Source organism: Microcebus murinus, chromosome 12 (genome assembly GCF_040939455.1).
Source record: "Microcebus murinus isolate Inina chromosome 12, M.murinus_Inina_mat1.0, whole genome shotgun sequence".
Taxonomy (NCBI): Eukaryota; Metazoa; Chordata; class Mammalia; order Primates; family Cheirogaleidae; genus Microcebus; species Microcebus murinus.
In genome coordinates, this window is record NC_134115.1 from 90219426 (window position 1) to 90236790 (window position 17365).

At 37.7% G+C, this 17365-nt stretch overlaps 1 protein-coding gene across 1 annotated transcript in view; it reads right to left on the bottom strand.

The window, feature by feature from the left end:
- Positions 1–17365, bottom strand: part of SETX (senataxin) — a 78946-nt gene that overhangs the window by 34531 nt on the left and 27050 nt on the right. The window contains exons 10-12 of the mRNA XM_012744093.3: positions 13143–17345; positions 9383–9482; positions 2187–2360 (exon numbers count right to left, since the gene is read on the bottom strand). Of these exons, the coding sequence (XP_012599547.1) occupies positions 2187–2360; positions 9383–9482; positions 13143–17345 (4477 nt within the window). The remainder of the gene's footprint in view (positions 1–2186; positions 2361–9382; positions 9483–13142; positions 17346–17365) is intronic.

Consider the following 17365-nt stretch of genomic DNA (forward strand, 5'->3'; position numbering starts at 1 on the left):
GGAAGAGGACAAGGAAGTGAGGGAGGCTAGAGGGAGACAGGCTGGTCAGGGAAGGGCTGCCTGACGATATGATTCTGGAACAGAGACTGAAGTATGGGACTTTGCTGTGTTGTCAGCAAGGGGGAAAGAGTGCCTCAGGCAGAGAATCAGCAACAGCAAAGATCCCAGGGCACAGATGTGTCAGAAGTACTTTAGGAATAGGGAGAAGGTCAATATGGCTGGAAGGAAAATAGGGAGAAGAATGGTAAACAACTCAGAGTTAAATTGGGCCTATACTTTACAGGGCTCTGCAGACCACAGTAATGATTCTGGACACTCTTCAGAGGGAGGCGGAAAGCCATGCGGCAGCTGTGTGTAGGGAAGTAACAAGCTCCACCTTACATATTCAAAGTATCATTCTTACCGCAGAACAAAGAAAAAAATGCAATGGGAAAAGTACAGAAGCAAAAAGACCACTTATAAGGCTACTGCAGTAATATAGGTAAAAGTGAATGGTAGTTTGGGCCAAGATGCAGAGGTGGGGACTGAAGTTTGGATTTACTGCAAAGCATGAGTTAAGAGGATGTGCTCATCAATTAGATGTAGGGTGTGAGAGAAAGTAAGGATCACAGATGATCCCAAAGTTTTTGGCCTGAGCAACTGAAAAAATGGAGGCCCCACTTAACAAGATGGGAAAAACTAAAGGAAGAGAATATGTCAGGCAGAAAATCAAGTTTACTTTTGGACTAGTAGGTTTGAAATACCCAACAGGTCTCCAAATGAAGATATAGGATAGATAGTTTTGATTCATGAGTAAGTAGTTCTGGGAAGGAGACTGCCTCAGAACTATAAATTTGGCAAATGTTATTATTTACAAGAGCCAAAAGCCCAGAATAGCCATATATCCCTGTTGGAACTCTTTTAAATGCATTCTACACAAAGAATTAAGTAAACTCTATTTATGCTAATAAACACAGCACACCTGTTATAATGCGGCATAATGTGTTGCCCTAAGGAGCTTTACTGCTATTCTTTTTTTTTTTTGAAGGTCTCACTCTGTTGCTGGGGCTAGAGTGCAGTGGTGTCATCACAGCTCATTGCAACCTCAAAACTCCTGGGCTCAGCAATCCTCCTGCCTCAGCCACCCAAAGAGCTGGGACTACAGGCACACTAATTTTTCTATATTTTTGTAGAGATAAGGTCTCACTATGTTGCTCAGGCTGGTCTCTAACTCGTGGCCTCAAGTGATCCTCCCACCATGGCCTCTAAAAAGTGCTGGGATTACAGGCCTGAGCCACTGCACCTGTAACATTTTTGTTATTACATTACCTTAGGGAGAAAAGTCCCTACAATTTAGTTAATGGGAGTAATATAAACAGATTACTTCCAGAGTTGTCCAAGTTAAAAAAAAATAATAAAAATAAATAGAAGATTCCTCAAGCTACCTTACAATGAGTTTTATGTTTTATGTTCTAATTAGTAATTAGCCACAAAACCAAGGTTGGGATTTGATTTAAGATATAACAAACAGAAGGCTTACAATTGGTTAACAGATGGTTATAGCAAACAAAATGACAGACGGAGAAATGTACCAGGAGAGGAGGACATTACAAAAGAAAGCTTTTAAATCATAAGGCTATAGCAATAAATATGGGGTCTTTTCCAGATGCATCTACAAAAACTAGGAAAGGGACTCTGAATGGCAAGTTGTTGACACACAGCAAAAACATGTTTCATAAATGTTTATTAAATACATGGCTGGTAAACCACAATTTTGAGGGAAATTAGAAGATGAGCTTGTATCTGATAGATTTCTTGTTAATGTCTCATTATTTTTTTTTTTTTTTTTTTTTTTTTTTGTTTTTTTTTTGAGACAGAGTCTCACTTTGTTGCCCAGGCTAGAGTGAGTGCCGTGGCGTCAGCCTAGCTCACAGCAACCTCAAACTCCTGGGCTCGAGTGATCCTTCTGCCTCAGCCTCCCGGGTAGCTGGGACTACAGGCATGCGCCACCATGCCCGGCTAATTTTTTATATATATATCAGTTGGCCAATTAATTTCTTTGTATTTATAGTAGAGACGGGGTCTCACTCTTGCTCAGGCTGGTTTTGAACTCCTGACCTTGAGCAATCCGCCCGCCTCGGCCTCCCAAGAGCTAGGATTACAGGCGTGAGCCACAGCGCCCGGCCAATGTCTCATTATTTACTTACTGACTGAAGTGCGTCGAAACTTGTGAACATAACCACAATGATATTCATGGAGATCCCGCATGCAATCTCTCTCTGTATCTTTCTTCTCTCCATTCTGTCTCTCAGGAACCAAAAACACCAAATCATTTTCCTTTGGATGTAGCTGTTTAGCCAGTTCACATTCCTCCAGATAAACTATGAAACAAAAAGTCAAAATTTATACAACTCTAACAGAATTATTTTAAATAAGATTAACTCAAAAGAAATTAAACCCTTGCACTTAAGTTCAAAAGTATATAGCACTAATGGACTTTGTATGTACTTTAAAATGGCAATATAATCCAATCAAAAATTTAAAATATCAATTACAAATTTATAACACTTTTCTTAAAAACTAAAAAACAAACAAACAAAAAAACTGCTACAAAGGCAAAATAGAGAAAATCTTAATATTGAAAAGTAGCTAATACACTTTCTTTCCTAGACATTAGTCCTGTAAGACTATAATAGTGTAGGTGTTTTTATTGTACTTTTCTATGTTTAGATATCAAAATAGTTCCCATTGTGTTACAGTTGCTTATAGTATTCAGTACACATGCTGCGCAGGTTTGTAGCCTGGGAACAACACAGCCTGTACTGCATAGCTTAGGGTTATAGTAGGCTATACCATCTAGGTTTGCATACATAAACTCTGATATTCCCACAATGACAAAATCGTCTAACAACATATTTCTCAGAATGTAAGTAATGCATGACTGTACATATAAGAATTTTGAAACTTTGATGGCATTTCAAAAAAGATAATCATAAACTAAATGGGACTGAGAAAATAGAGCAAGCAATGGCATAAAACAAAGTTCAGTACCAATCACCAAATCCAGCACTATACCCTGAAAAATACAAAACACTGCTCAGAGAAATTAAAGACAGCCTAAATAAATGGAGAAATATACCAAGTTCAAAGACTAAGATTCAATACTGTTAAAATGTTAGCTCTCCTCAAATTAATCTTTAAATTCAAAGCAATGCTAGTTAAAATACCAGTAGGCATTTTTATAAAAACTGACAAGTTGATTCTAAAATTTATATGACACTACAAAGAAACTTTTAAAAAAAAAAACAGAACAAGAAAGCTTAAAACTATAGGATGATTTCAATGCTTCTTATAAGGTTACAATAATCAAGAGAGTGTGGTATTGGTGTAAAATAGATACACAGATAAAGAGAACAGAACGAAGTGTCCAAATATAGGTCAACTGATATTCTGACAAAGGTGCCAAGGTTATTCAATGGGGAAAGGAAAGTTTTTTCAACAAATATCACTAAAACTGGATATCTATTTTTTTAAAAAAGCAAAAAGCCCCTTAATTCTTACATTAAATCATACACAAAAATAAACTAAAAAATGGTCATTAAGGTCGGGCGTGGTGTCTCACACCCGTAATCCTAGCACTCTGGGAGGCCAAGACGGGAGGACTGATTGAGCTCAGGAGTTCGAGACCAGCCTGAGCAAGAGTGAGACCCCATCTCTACTAAAAAATAGAAAGAAATTTGGCTGGGCAACTAAAAATATACAAATGAAAAAATTAGCCAGGTGTAGTGGCACATGCCTGGCTATTCGTATATTTTATTAGATATATATATATATTAGGTATATATGCATGCAGAATTGTCGTATCTTCTGCTGAAGTGAATTTATCATTATAAAATATTCCCTTTTTATCTCAAATAATGCTTTCTACCTTAATGTCTATTTAGTCTGATATTAACAAAGCTAAACAAGCTTTTTCGTAGTTGGGTTTTACATGGTTATCTTTCTCCAATCTTTTACTTCCGTATCTTTATGTTTGGGTATATTTTTTGCTAACAGCGTATAGCATGCCCAGATCAGTCTTCAATTTTTATTTTCAACTTAAAGATACCAAGGCACCTCAAGAAAACTACAAGTTCAGACATGGAATAGGAAAATATATGAAATAAACCTGGAACCTCCTGTGATAACAGCAAGAAAACTCTCAAAGACTAGTAAGGCCCTGTTCAAATATCCCAGGAGAGTCAACAAGAAGGAGCTGATTGCCATGGATTGAAACACAAGTATATTTAAATCCATGCATTCATAGTCTTTTTTTTTTTTTTTTTGTAAAGCTCACTGGTCATTTTGAAAACTGGTCAAAGGTCAAGTATTTATTCTATATTTCCTTTATAAAACTCTACTACTGAGTAGCCAAACAGTAGATGTAGAGACATTTCTCTCTATAGAAGCATTCCAGCTAATAAAAAAATGATCAAATTAAAGCATAATCATTTTGCTTCCTTTAATGAATTAATGAATCCAGGCATTAAGCACCAACAGCTGTGAATATCACAAAAAGAAACTAGATCATTTACCTGCTGATGAAGGAACACATCATCTATGAAATCGTTTTGCAAAAAAAAAAATAATAAAAATTTAACCTGAATCTAATTAACCCCAGATTCAACTACCAATTCACAAGAAATACAGGGGACAGAGAAACAGTCTAAATACAAAGAAAGAGATGCAATCAGCAAAGTCCAGACCATGATTAACTCTCTATAAGACACACAATCCAATTTTTTTCAACAAATAAATTACAAAGGGTGAAAAATGAGAGAATTGTAGTTTAAAAAGACCTATTAATCAATGTCATTGGGTGAACCTAATCTGTTCTTTGTTTTTTTAGACAGGGTGTTGCTGTGTCGTCTAGAGTGCAGTGGCATCATCATAGCTCACTGCAACCTCAAACTCCTGGGCTCCCTCCCTCCCTGAGGCAGGGTCTTCCTGTCAGCCTCCCAGTAGCTGGGACTACAGAGTAGCTAGGACTACAGGCAGGCAACCACCACACCCAGTTAACTTTTCTATTTTTTGCAGAGATGGGGTCTGCCTCTTGCTCAGGCTGGTCTTGAATTCCTGGCCTCAAGCGATCCTCCTGCCTCAACCTCCCTAAATTGTTAGGATTACAGGCGTGAGCCACTATGCCCAGCCCAGGTGAACCTAATTTGGATCTTGATGCAAACAAACAGAAAAAATGTGTTGTTTATAAGAAAATTGGAAATGTGAACACTGAAAGGAGTTACTGTTAACCTTTTAGGTATGATCATGAATTTTTTCCCAAGCCCTTATTTTTTGGAGACATTCACTAACACAGTTACAAATGACAAAAAAACTAACTGAAAAAAACTAACTAAAAGATAATATATAAAACTTCTCCACAAAATAATATAAAACATTGAGAAAAATTAAACCTAAATAACACATATACCTTATTCATGAATTAGAAAATCAGTATTATAAAGATGTCAATTCTCCCCAAATTTCCACTTTTTCCTCTAAAATGTATATGGAAAGGCAAAGGGCCAAGGCATGCAAAATAGAACAAGGTAGGAAGGCTTGCTCTATGGGATATTAAAACTTATAATGGATGCTAGATTTATGACACATACGACTGTGGTGGAGCAAGGATGGTCTTTCAGTAAATAGTAATGGGATAATCAGATCTCCACTTGGGAGAAAAAAATGAAACATGACCCCTACACCCCAGTCACACACAAACATCAATTCCAGGTTGAGAAAACAATGAAGCTTCTAGAAAAGAGGTTCCCAAACTTCCTCTGTAAAGAGCCAGATAGTAAATGTTTTAGGCTTTGGGGGTCACATATACTGCCTGTTGTATATGCTTTTTATAGCTCTTTAAAAATGTAAAAATCTTTATCTAGGGCAGTCTAAAAACAAGACACAGGTTAGGTATTAATAGATCTACAAGCTGTGTTTTGCTGACCTCTGTTCTAGAAGGTAAGAGAATATATTTATAACCTATAGCAGAGAGATTTCTTACTCATTTAAGAAATGAGAGGGTATCTTGGATGGTGAGTCTCTAATGAGCTTCTCTAGTAGACAACATTTCACACATTTGTCACAACACATGACTGGGAAAATTAAGCACATCCTGTGTGACTCTACTGTAAGAGGACTCTTGAAAGCTTGTACCTGGTTTCTTCTAGACTTTGTCCCATGCGCCTTTTCCCTTTGCTGATTTTGCTTTGTTTCCTTTCACTGTAATAAATTATAGCTGTGAGTATGGCTGTATGGCCAGTCCTGTAAATCCTAGTCAATCATCAAGCATAGGAGATGATGTTGGGGACCCTCCCCACCAGAGTTTGGGTCAGGAGGATTTGCTAGAACAACTCTGACTCACCCAAAGCCCTGTTTGGGAGAAGGAAGAAAGGATGGGGTGTGACAAACCTTTGTTTGGTGCATGGGTAGCCTACAAAGTCATCCATGGTATGGAATAGCAGCTGAGTTGCTGTTATGAGCAGTAAAAGTTACCATGGAATTTGAAAATGATAGATCCAACTCCTGGAGAGCCAACTAGCTGGATCCCTGGCTGCTTTTGGCTGCGCTGGCTAATGTGAGGGGGAAAACGTACAGCCCAGGTAATGCCTTTGGCTTTTGTTTTCTCCTTCAGGTAGGTGGAGAAATGGCCCAGAATCTCTCAAAGGTGGGCTTTGGGTATGGCAAAATGTTAAAACTTTACTCAGTTCTCTCTTCCAAGTGGGGGAAAAAATTAATCAGTTCCCAAGACTGAAGCAAAGCTTTACATAAACCAGAGACCCAAAGAAAGGGAAAAAAATATCCTAGTCAGTAGTTCCTACAGTAGCCACCATACCCCCGCCCGCTCCATTCCAGCCAGGATCTCCCCTAGCAGCTGTAACATTAACCCTACAAAAGCTCAATTTACTACTAAGGGGCTGAATAAATTTGCAGAGAGACTTAAAACAGGTATGTGTGTGGGGCGGAGTTGGACAGACTTGTTTTTAAATGGCTTTATTATGCTTTGCAGCTATTGCATCTAGATGCACAGTTGACTGCTGAACACAGATTTGAACTGCAAGGGTCCACCTGTATGTGGATGTGCTTCCACCTTTGCCACCCCTGAAACAGCAAGATGAATCCCTCCTCTTCCTCCTTAGCCTACTCAACATAGAGATGATGAGAATGAAGACCTTTACAATGATCCACTTCTACTTAATGAAGAGTAAACATATTTTTTCTTATGATTTTCTTGATAGCATTTTCTTTTCTCTAGCTTATTTTATTGTAAGAATACAGTATATAATACACAGAACATAAACAAAATATGTGTTAACTGACTCTGTTATCAGTAGGGCCTCTGGTCAACAGTAGATTAGTGAAATTTCTGAGGATGCAAAATTTGTAAGAAAAATTTAAACTGCGCAGGGGGATCAGTACCTCAACCCTCATGTTGTTCAAGGGTCAAGTGTACAATAAAATTGTGAGAAATTAAATAAGGTAGTTTTGAATACATGAAGATAAAAATTACCTATGCCTCAAAAACTTCATGTTAAAAATTAAACAGCAGCCAGGCATGGTGGTGAGTGCCTGCAGTCCCAGCTACTCAGGAGGCTGAGGCAGGAGGCTTGCTTGAGCCCAGAAGTTTTAAGGCCAGCCTGGGCAACATGGCGAGAAACTGTCTCTGACAAGGAAAAAAAAAGGAACAGCAAATAATGAAACTGAAAAAAAACTTCAAACTAGTAATAATGCATACAAATTAAGAAAACAATATTCCTAATAGAAAAAAAAAGAAGAAATAACATTAAGAGGCAATTAACCCCACATCCCCAAGAATACAAAAAACCAGTAAACATTTGGGGACAAAAACTACAACTTTAAATGAGATACATTTTTCATAGATAAAATTGGTTAAAGAAGGTCACAATTAGCAAATGAAGGAAATGCACATCCTTACATCCTTAATGATGTTAGAAGTAAAAAAGGGGAAAAACAAGCACCACATGTACTCACCAGCAAATTGGTATTAACAGATCAACACCTAAGTGGACATATAGTAATAACATTTATCGGGTGTCGGGCAGGTGGGAGGGGGGAGGAGGGGATGGGTATATACAAACACAACGAGTAAGAGGTGCAACATTTGGGGGATGGACATGCTTGAAGCTCTGACTCAAGGGGGGCGGGGGGATGGGCAATATACGTAACATCAACACTTGTACCCCCATAATATGCTAAAAAAAAAAAAAAGCTAAAAAAATGATTAACTATTGCCAATTTCATATCGTTCAACTTAATAAATTCTATTATTCTATTAAAAGAAAAAAGAAGTGAAAAAAGTATTCCTTTTGGTAGTCACAGACAATATGAATCAGAAGTCTTAAAATGTACACGGAGTTTGACAGAGAATAAAGGGACCTATTCAGAGTGTTTATAATAAAATCTATAAACAAAGTACATGCCTAACTAGAAATATTGGTTAAATGAACTATGGAATATGCTACAATGGAATAATTACAACTATTAAATATGATATACTGCTATTATTTAATAACACTGAAGACATTTATAATACATTAAATGAACATAAGTCAAATGTATGCTTCATGAAGGCAGGAACTTTGTGTTTTCTTCACAGCTATACACTGCATTGGGAATCACATACTATCAAGTGTAAAATAAATATTTACTCGATGACTGAATGAAAAATGTCACAAAATAAGTAAAATGATCCCATCTCTCTCTCACACACACACGTACTTCATACAGGTGAACAGAAAGTCTGGCAGTAAGATACACACTAATATGTTAATGGAATTTTCTCTAGATAATGGGAACTATGGGTGATGTTTATTTTATTTCTGTTATTATCTAGATGTCCTACAATGAACACGTAGTACATTTCCCAAAAACATACACACACATTCATTTTTTTCTTAAGTGGATATACAGAGTAGGATGAATGCGGTGGAGGTAAAAAAAGAGGACTTATGCATTTCATTTTTAAGAGTTCTGAATGTCTCGTGTATTTAACTAATACATAATAGTGATACATGGCTCAGACTAATCATGAAACAAGAAGACATATGCAAAGACTATTACTGTAATACTCCCGACAAGCCCCTCCACCCACCCTCTCTCTCATTCCTAGCTTCCACTGACACTTCAGCTTGTGGGATTCTAATTAGAGTGGGGGGAAAAAAACAAGAATTTTATTTTCATAATTGTCCCAGTAATCATCCTCATTAAGATTATAAACATATTCTTGCAAGAGGTTACAAATCCAGCTTAGAAAACTTATGTCCCCCCAGATTCAAATAATGATCTCTTAACTAGAAATCTCCAATTATTGTATTATATATTCCAAGTTGCATAAGAAACATCTTACCCACAAACTCCCAGCATTTTTTATAATCAGCAGGAAATTTTCGTAAGTGCAACTGATAAAAATTCTCTTTATTTGGAGAGCTGAGCCATTCCTGAGCCACCTATACAAAGCAAAAACACAAATTAAGAAAGCAAAAACATTCTGGAAAGCCACAATAAACACCAAAATTTTCCAAAGCAAGCAACCGTAAAATCAGATAACTTAGAATCTGAGGTGACAGAAACTAAAATTTGATTTGTGGCAGTTTAATGAAACTGGCTAGAACTCTCCTGCCAATTCAGTAGCTACATTTGGTTATTTAAATTTAACTAAAATCTTAAAAATTAAAAATTTCTCACACTGGCCACCCTTCCAGTGCTCAATAGGCACCTGTGGTGATTACACTCCTTGCTGCAGATGTAGAGCATGTCCAGCAGTGTATAAAGTACTGCTGAAATGTTACTTCCCAACCAGACCATCTCAAAAGTCCAAAAGGACTTAGATCTGTTGCAAACTTTGCAGTTTTTCGCCAACATGTCATCCTGCCAGTTTTTAGAAAACTCCGTACCCACCTCCCAATGTGCCAAAGCCTCAAACTCAGAAGTACCTGGGAGGATTTTCTGAGGACTACCCCCACCCCCAAATTTAGAAAGGAGACTACTAGTGTAAATAAGTCATATTAGGTTTCAATTTTTTAAAAAACTAACAAATTACCTTTTGGGCCCTAAGATGGGTTTTATCTAAATGTAACCATGTACTCATTAAGTATTTAAATCAACAATGAGGCAAGATCGCTTGAGCCCAGGAGTTCAAGGTTGAGGTGAGCTATGATCACCTATGATCACTGCACTCTAGCTGGGGTGACAGAGCAAGATCCTGTCTCAAAAAAAAAAAAAAAAAAGACTAGAGCAAAAAGAAAATGAAAGATAGAAAAAAAATGAGAAAACTGAAGAAATTTTTAAGACAGATAAGGTTTCAAAAATTTAATTCGCACATACCCTTTTTCTCTGAAAGCTTGAAGGATGTACCTCACCAAAGTGAGAGAGTGATCAAGAAAGATGACATGGAGTGTAGGAGACAGAGACCCAACCCAAGGAAGAAGAAAATGCAAGCCTGAGAATAAGGATGGCAGCTATTTTCAGAAAATTGTCACATGCCACACAAAGAAGAAATTTATAGATTAAATGATGTGCCTGATCATAAGGCTTTTAAACATTCAAAAGAGAGTCTGAATTTAGTGACAAGTGTATAGTGTATAGACAAGTGTATAGACAAGTGTTAAGTTAATACACAAAATAACAAATCCAGGGAAAAAAGAGTTGGGAACAAAACAAAAAGTAGTTATAGCACACCACAGGACATAGCTGCAGATACCTTTCACACAATCAAAACAATAAAAAATCCCACAGTGATGATGGGGGAACAGGAATGGTGTGCATGAAGGCTGGGCTGGAAAGAGCAAGTACCTCCTTAAGCAGAAAGCTAACAGAAAATGCCTAACAATGGAAAATCAAGAAGTCATAATACAGGCATGTTATTTGGAAATATGGAAGGATTTTTCAAAGCAATCAAGAACTGAATTAATGGTTACCTGGGAAGTGAAGGATGCCTGATATTTTTATAATGGGTCTTATAGAAGTATTTTACTATTTTTAAACTTAGTATATATACATACAGAACTTGTGCGCATTCTTTAAAAAAAAAAAAAAAAGGCTGGGGCTACAAAAATGTCCACAAAGGAAAAAATGTGAAAAAGGAATATATAAATATTAATACCTTTTAATTCAAAGAAAAATAAAATCAGAAATGTGTCTGCCCTTAAAATGGCTCTGAACAACTTCTAAGGGATTTAAGTGCTTTCCAGGCAAGAATGAAGCAACTCTAAAACAATTGCTAAAATTGGGAGCGTAAGTTGATACAAAAGATTCAACATGAAGTACATATTAAAGATGCACTGGCTCAGGCTTTAGAGAAGCCATTTATCTCACCAAGTACAGTATTAATAATTCACCTGCTTATCTTCTTTTCCAGCAGACTTGTCCCTTTGTGCAACACACTTCCTTTCTTCAACACACCAAGCTATGTTGTCACCACAGTGTCTACGCACTCCACTCTGCCTGGAACTACTTCCCAAAGCTGACTCCTGCTCTTCCCGTGGGTGTCAGCGTGGACACCATCTACTCTCAGGGAGGCTATCTGATCTTTCCATTTAAAAGGGCCCTGTTCCCTTTGTTCTAGGTCACACTTGGACCTTTTATACCAATCTGAAATGGTCACTTCCAGAGGGCAGACTCCTTATCTGTCTTGTTTACCACTTTATCTCCCAGGCCTGTAAGAGCACTGAGTGCCCTAATATCTATTAAGTGAATGAATTTATGAATATTTACCTCAACACCATTGGTTTTATTTAAGAGTCTTACTGCATGTGGGGATTTTTTAAAGAATTTGAAAAAGTAAAAATTTGTTCCTAATCCCTTACCTGCCTTGAAAACACCTTTCAAAATGCACTAAATACTTATACTAAAGAATTATTTGCTGTCTTTTTTTTTTTTTTTCTTTTTGAGACAGAGTCATACTCTGTCAGCCTGGGTAGAGTGCAGTGGCATCATCATAGCTCACTGCAACCTCAAACTCCTAGGCTCAAGTGATCCTCCTGCCTCGGCCTTCTGAGTAGCTGGGACTAGAGGTACACACCACCACATTCGGCTAATTTTTCTATGAATATTTTTATTTATTTTTTGAGACAGTCTCACTTTGTTGCCCAGGCTAGAGTGAGTGCCATGGCGTCAGCCTAGCTCACAGCAACTTCAAACCCCTGGGCTCGAGCAATCCTCCTGCCTCAGCCTCCTGACTAGCTGGGACTACCGGAATGCGCCACCATGCCCAGCTAATTTTTTCTATATATTAGTTGGCCAATTAATTTCTTTCTATTTATAGTAGAGATGGGGTCTCGCTCTTGCTTAGGCTGGTTTCGAATCCCTGACCTAGAGCAATCCGCCCGCTTCGGCCTCCCAGAGTGCTAGGATTACAGGCATGAGACACCACGCCCAGCCTATGAATATTTTTAGTAGAGATGGGTTCTCACTCTTGCTCAGGCTGGTCTCCAACTCCTGAGTTCAAGCAATCCTCCCACCTCAGCCTCCCAGAGTGCAAGGATTACATATGCATGAGCCATTGTGCCCAGCCCTATTTTCTGACATTCAAATTCAACCATGAATCCTGTATTACTTGTCAACCCTAGTCAAAGGGTACAAGGAGGAAAGAAAAACCAAACTAGGATGTGTTGAGGTTGGGGAGGCAGTTACAGCAGGACAGCAGCTGCTCTGATGAGTAGGAAACTGAGAAGCCAGATGTGTAAAGAGAAACTTAGGATTAATTTGTGTTCAATGCAACTTACCTTTGTCACCTCCTCAAGAAAACTACACTAAAGGTCTACGTTACTTAAAAAACAAAACAAATGTAGATGGGAGACTATCTCCTCTGAGAAGTCTTCCCTTACCTGTGCATTGATAAACAATTCTTCCTGTGCTACCTCTGGACTTGGTACATTAGCACCCTGAGTTGTATCTATAAAGCTTCAGGGGGCAGAAGTTCAAAGTGTTTCCTCTGTATCGCCAGCATCTAGAACAGTGGCTGGTACAAATGTCTGTTCAACGTGAAATCTAAAAGCAGTATCTAAATCAAAAAGGTCAATTACTTTAACTGTACTCTATTACTCAGCATGGTAAAGAAAACCAACATGAACAATGTGGAAAGGCATACAAATGAAACATATACTTACTGTTTCAAAAGTATTCAATATCATCAAAGGGAAAAAGACATTAAAATAATCTCCACAATCTTGAAATCTGACAGGCACAGGTCTTGAGATGGACTGACAAAGACTTGCAGGGGGCCCACACTGATCAAAGTTCAAAAACATTTCATACTTCCATTTTAAGACCTCTTTAACAAAGGTGTCAGAGATAGACTGTGATGATAACAGAATGTTTACTGGAGAGGAAGTTGAAAAAGATTTGTTCTCACCAAACAGAAGTTTGTAACCTTGCCTGTTAGAATTATTTGGAGTCTGAGGATGAAGAACATTGCACAAACTCTTCATTTCCCCCATTGGCTTCTGAGACACTATGGGAGCTGCCTGCGGTACTTTCAAAATAGATTGTACCCCATTTGGCTTAGTTTTTAGAGCTGGTGGAAGTGCTGTAGTATTTTCCAAAGATCTGGAAAGATTAGCAATTCGTGAAGTACTTCTTGAGCTAAAAATCTTAGCAGTGGAAGGTCTTGAAGGTTTAGAGGCAGAAAGAGGAAGGGCAGGTTTACGAAATACATCTTCATCTGCTGCTTTAGCTTCAGAGTGCTTTGAGCAGTATTCACTCTGGTTTTTCATGGTTTCAACACAATTTTTGTACTTACACTTTGTGCCACTCAACGATTCCAACTGAGGCCAACTTACAGAAACTTCTACCTGAACTGTATCTTTTCCATGAACTACTTCAATGAGTTTAACATTATCATTCTCCATTTGTGAACACAAATCCATATCTTCAGGGTCATTTTGTGTTAAAAATATATTATCTTCCTCTATATCACTGCTGGATTCAGAATCTCCCTCTTTCAAAGTTGCCACCTCTACAGGATGTACTATTGGATCACCTCCTGCTAAAGGGTCCTCTAAAGTAGAGACTATTATTTCATTTGTTGGTATTCCATTTAACACCACAGAATCACGCTGGTTCAAAAGACAAGCATCATCAGTTGCCTGAGAAACATATTTTGCTTTTGTGGTTTCTGGTTCAGAAGACATGCATTTTATTAACTGTTTTCCATTACTGTTGGCAAGTACCTTAGTTCCTCCTGTATAATTATAATTTGGTCTATCAGATTCTGGTACAAATGTGTCAGAATTCTGTGCTGTATGTGGCCCTGCTCTTGTAGCACCTGTACTTCCATAATCAAAGAGCCCTTGTCTATTTTGTTGTGATTTGTGTCTTTTCTGCCTTTGCAACTGAAGATCTTGACTGGTTAGGAGTTTCTTATTATTTTTGACAGAAAGAGTCTGAGCAGGAATTAATTTAGTTTTTTTTCCGGTATCAACTACTCCAACAGTTTTGCCATGATCACGTAATTGAACTAAAGATTCTAAAGATCGCTGGGACAAGTCAAATGCCTTACGAGGAGCCTTTTTCAGACCAAGTTTCTCAGCTGTTGAGGTTGGCTCAGGACACTGGCGAAATTTCTTTGGTGGCACTATCGCAGGAGATGTCCTACAACGTATGTAATTTGAATTTTTACTCTGTCCTTTTCTGGTATCTGAATGTGCTTTCTTAGGGGTTTTAGAAAGTGGGACTTTCCTAATGGGTTCTGGACAAGTACGATGCTTTGGAGACTTCCTTGGGGAAACCGTTGTGGCTCTCTGAATACTTGAATTGGGTGTTGTAGTCTTTAAGTCTATACTTTTTTTAAAATCATTTTCAGGAATCTCTCTCTTATTAATGAGAGACTGGTCCTCACTTCTGACAGAAGATGAAGGGCTTAGAGGATCTTCAGCCATTGATTTTTTTGTAAATCGTTTTCTCTTAGGTTTTTTCCCTTCAGTTTCACGAAATTCCTCAACAGAAATACTACTACTATGTGCTTCTGTGTGGCCTTCAATGCCTTCTGCTTTTTTAGTAACCTCTTCAGATGCATAATCTGTGTCATCATCATCCCAAATATTTGTGGTAGCAGTCATGTGAGTCAAACATGAATTTTTTTCATCCTCTTGAAGTGAACTGTCTAGTTTATGATCCTGCCAAACTGAAAACACTTCAGATGGACTTTCAAACTCAAAAAACTGAGAATCTGAATCCTCAAACTGCGGAAGAGACTGTGTTTGTTCTTTCTTTATTGGCTTCTTTTCTACATTACTAGTAACTACTGAAACATGCTGCTCTGGACATTCTTTCTTCATGCATGTTTTGTCCTGTTTCATGTGTTTCTGATCACCCAGAATTCCTTCATCTTCATCATCAGAATCTGAAATAATAATAACCTGTCCACAGCCAGTGTCTCCAACATTATTTTGGTTAGCTGTGAAACATCTTTTTTCTTCTTTTACTTTTCTTTGGAGCTGGGATGAGCTTTTTTGAGTTGAATCTGATGGAAACTTAGTAACACTGGCTTGAGCCATTAAAGATAACTTGTGGAGGTCTCTGTCTATCTGAGAATCTGTTAAGGTTTCAGACTTAGGACTGATGCCAGGAGCCTGTTCTATTGTCAAGTTAGAAGAAACCAGAGTACTCTTACTCATTTCCTTCTCTCTCGATTCAACTACAGTCACAGGAGCTTTAAAAAGAGACATTTTCTTCACTAAAGTATCGGTCATTTCTCTAAATGAGACCACATCTTGATCAAGAGGACGTTCCTGTATTTTATAATTGTTTTCAAGGGAAGAGAAAATATCTAACTCTTCATTCTTTATTTGCTTCTTTTTCAGTAATAAGCTATTTTGAGATTTTTGTTCTCCATTTTTATTATCATCTAGAATGCCATTAGGGTCTGAAGACAGATTGTGTATAAAGCCATCCCCTTTCTGAACTTCTGTATCTTTCCCTGAATAGAAACTCTCAGTGTTAGATGCAGTTAGGTTTTCCTCTAAATTAATAGCATTATGGACCAAAGTTCTTTTCCCATGTTGCTTCTTTATTACGTGTGATAACTTTGCACAGATTTCATCTTTCTTCTGTGTCTTAGTTTTTGGTTTTGAGATTTTACCAAGAACATCATCCTTGGAAGAGAAATCTGCATTTGATGCGGACACTTTTTCCAGAGACTCAGTGCTACAATCAGTCAACAAATGTGGTGATATTATTTCTCTGTCACTTCCCCTTTGTGGACCATTTCTTGAAGTACAATTCTTTGGGGTATATGAGGAGTTTTCTTTTACAGACTTCTGCTTCCTTGTACTTATTTTAATTTGATCCTGGGCTTTCTCAATAAAAAGGCTTTTACTATCCTGCTTTAAGCATGACTCAGCTGACCAATGGTCTTCTAATTTCAAATCCTTCATATAATTTTGCTCATTATCCTCTTCTTCTACAGTGTTACTTGTTTTGATCGATATACTTTCTGGTACTTGATATATGTCAGCTTTCATCAGATCTTTAGAAAATGTTGGGCTGGAGTTTTCTAGACAATGTATGTCTTTTACAGACTTCTTCCCTATTTGTTCACTTTCTTCTTTATTATAAGATGCAGGAGGGGTTTTACATGCAGGAGTCAGATCCACTAAAGTGCTACATGGAGGTACTTTTGATTTTATGTTTCTAATAATTTGCTTTAAACAAGTTTGTAACTCATGGGTTTCCTGACTAGTCAACTGCCAACCTAGAGATAAATTTCCCCGAAGGAATAAGTTAAGCTTATCCCAAAATCGCTTACAAATAGTTTGCTGTCCAAGCTGATAACCTTCTTTAAGGAGACTTCTAATCAGCTGCACACAAGCAAGCTGTACAGAGTTAGATGGCATTGAATGCAACGACAGTGATGATATCATTGCCGTTCCTTTGGAGCAATTTCCAGATGACTTCTCAGAACTCCGTGCAAATGATGTGGTAGGAAGCTTGGCACATTTTACGACGACTTCCACCCATTGCTGGGAACTAATCCATAGCAAGTGCAAACATTTTTTATTTCTATGCAGTTCAATCACTGATACCAAAATTAGAAGAAAAAATTCAGTGACTTTGTCACACACAGCATCTGTTTGGTTGAGGACATCTTTGACTTCAGAGTGCAGATGATGAATAACCTCTGCTATGTAAGCCACACCCAAATCCTTAAGATCCATGAGGGACTGAACAAAAGGTATGAACCACAAAAATGTGCTGTTATGAACACGCATGTCTTGACCAATATCTGACTGAAGTACACTGGCTAAAGTTTCCATTTCTTCATACATGTTAGGACAATAATCTGGGCAAATGGCTGATCTCCATCCAGAATCCTAAAATGAAAGAAATACTG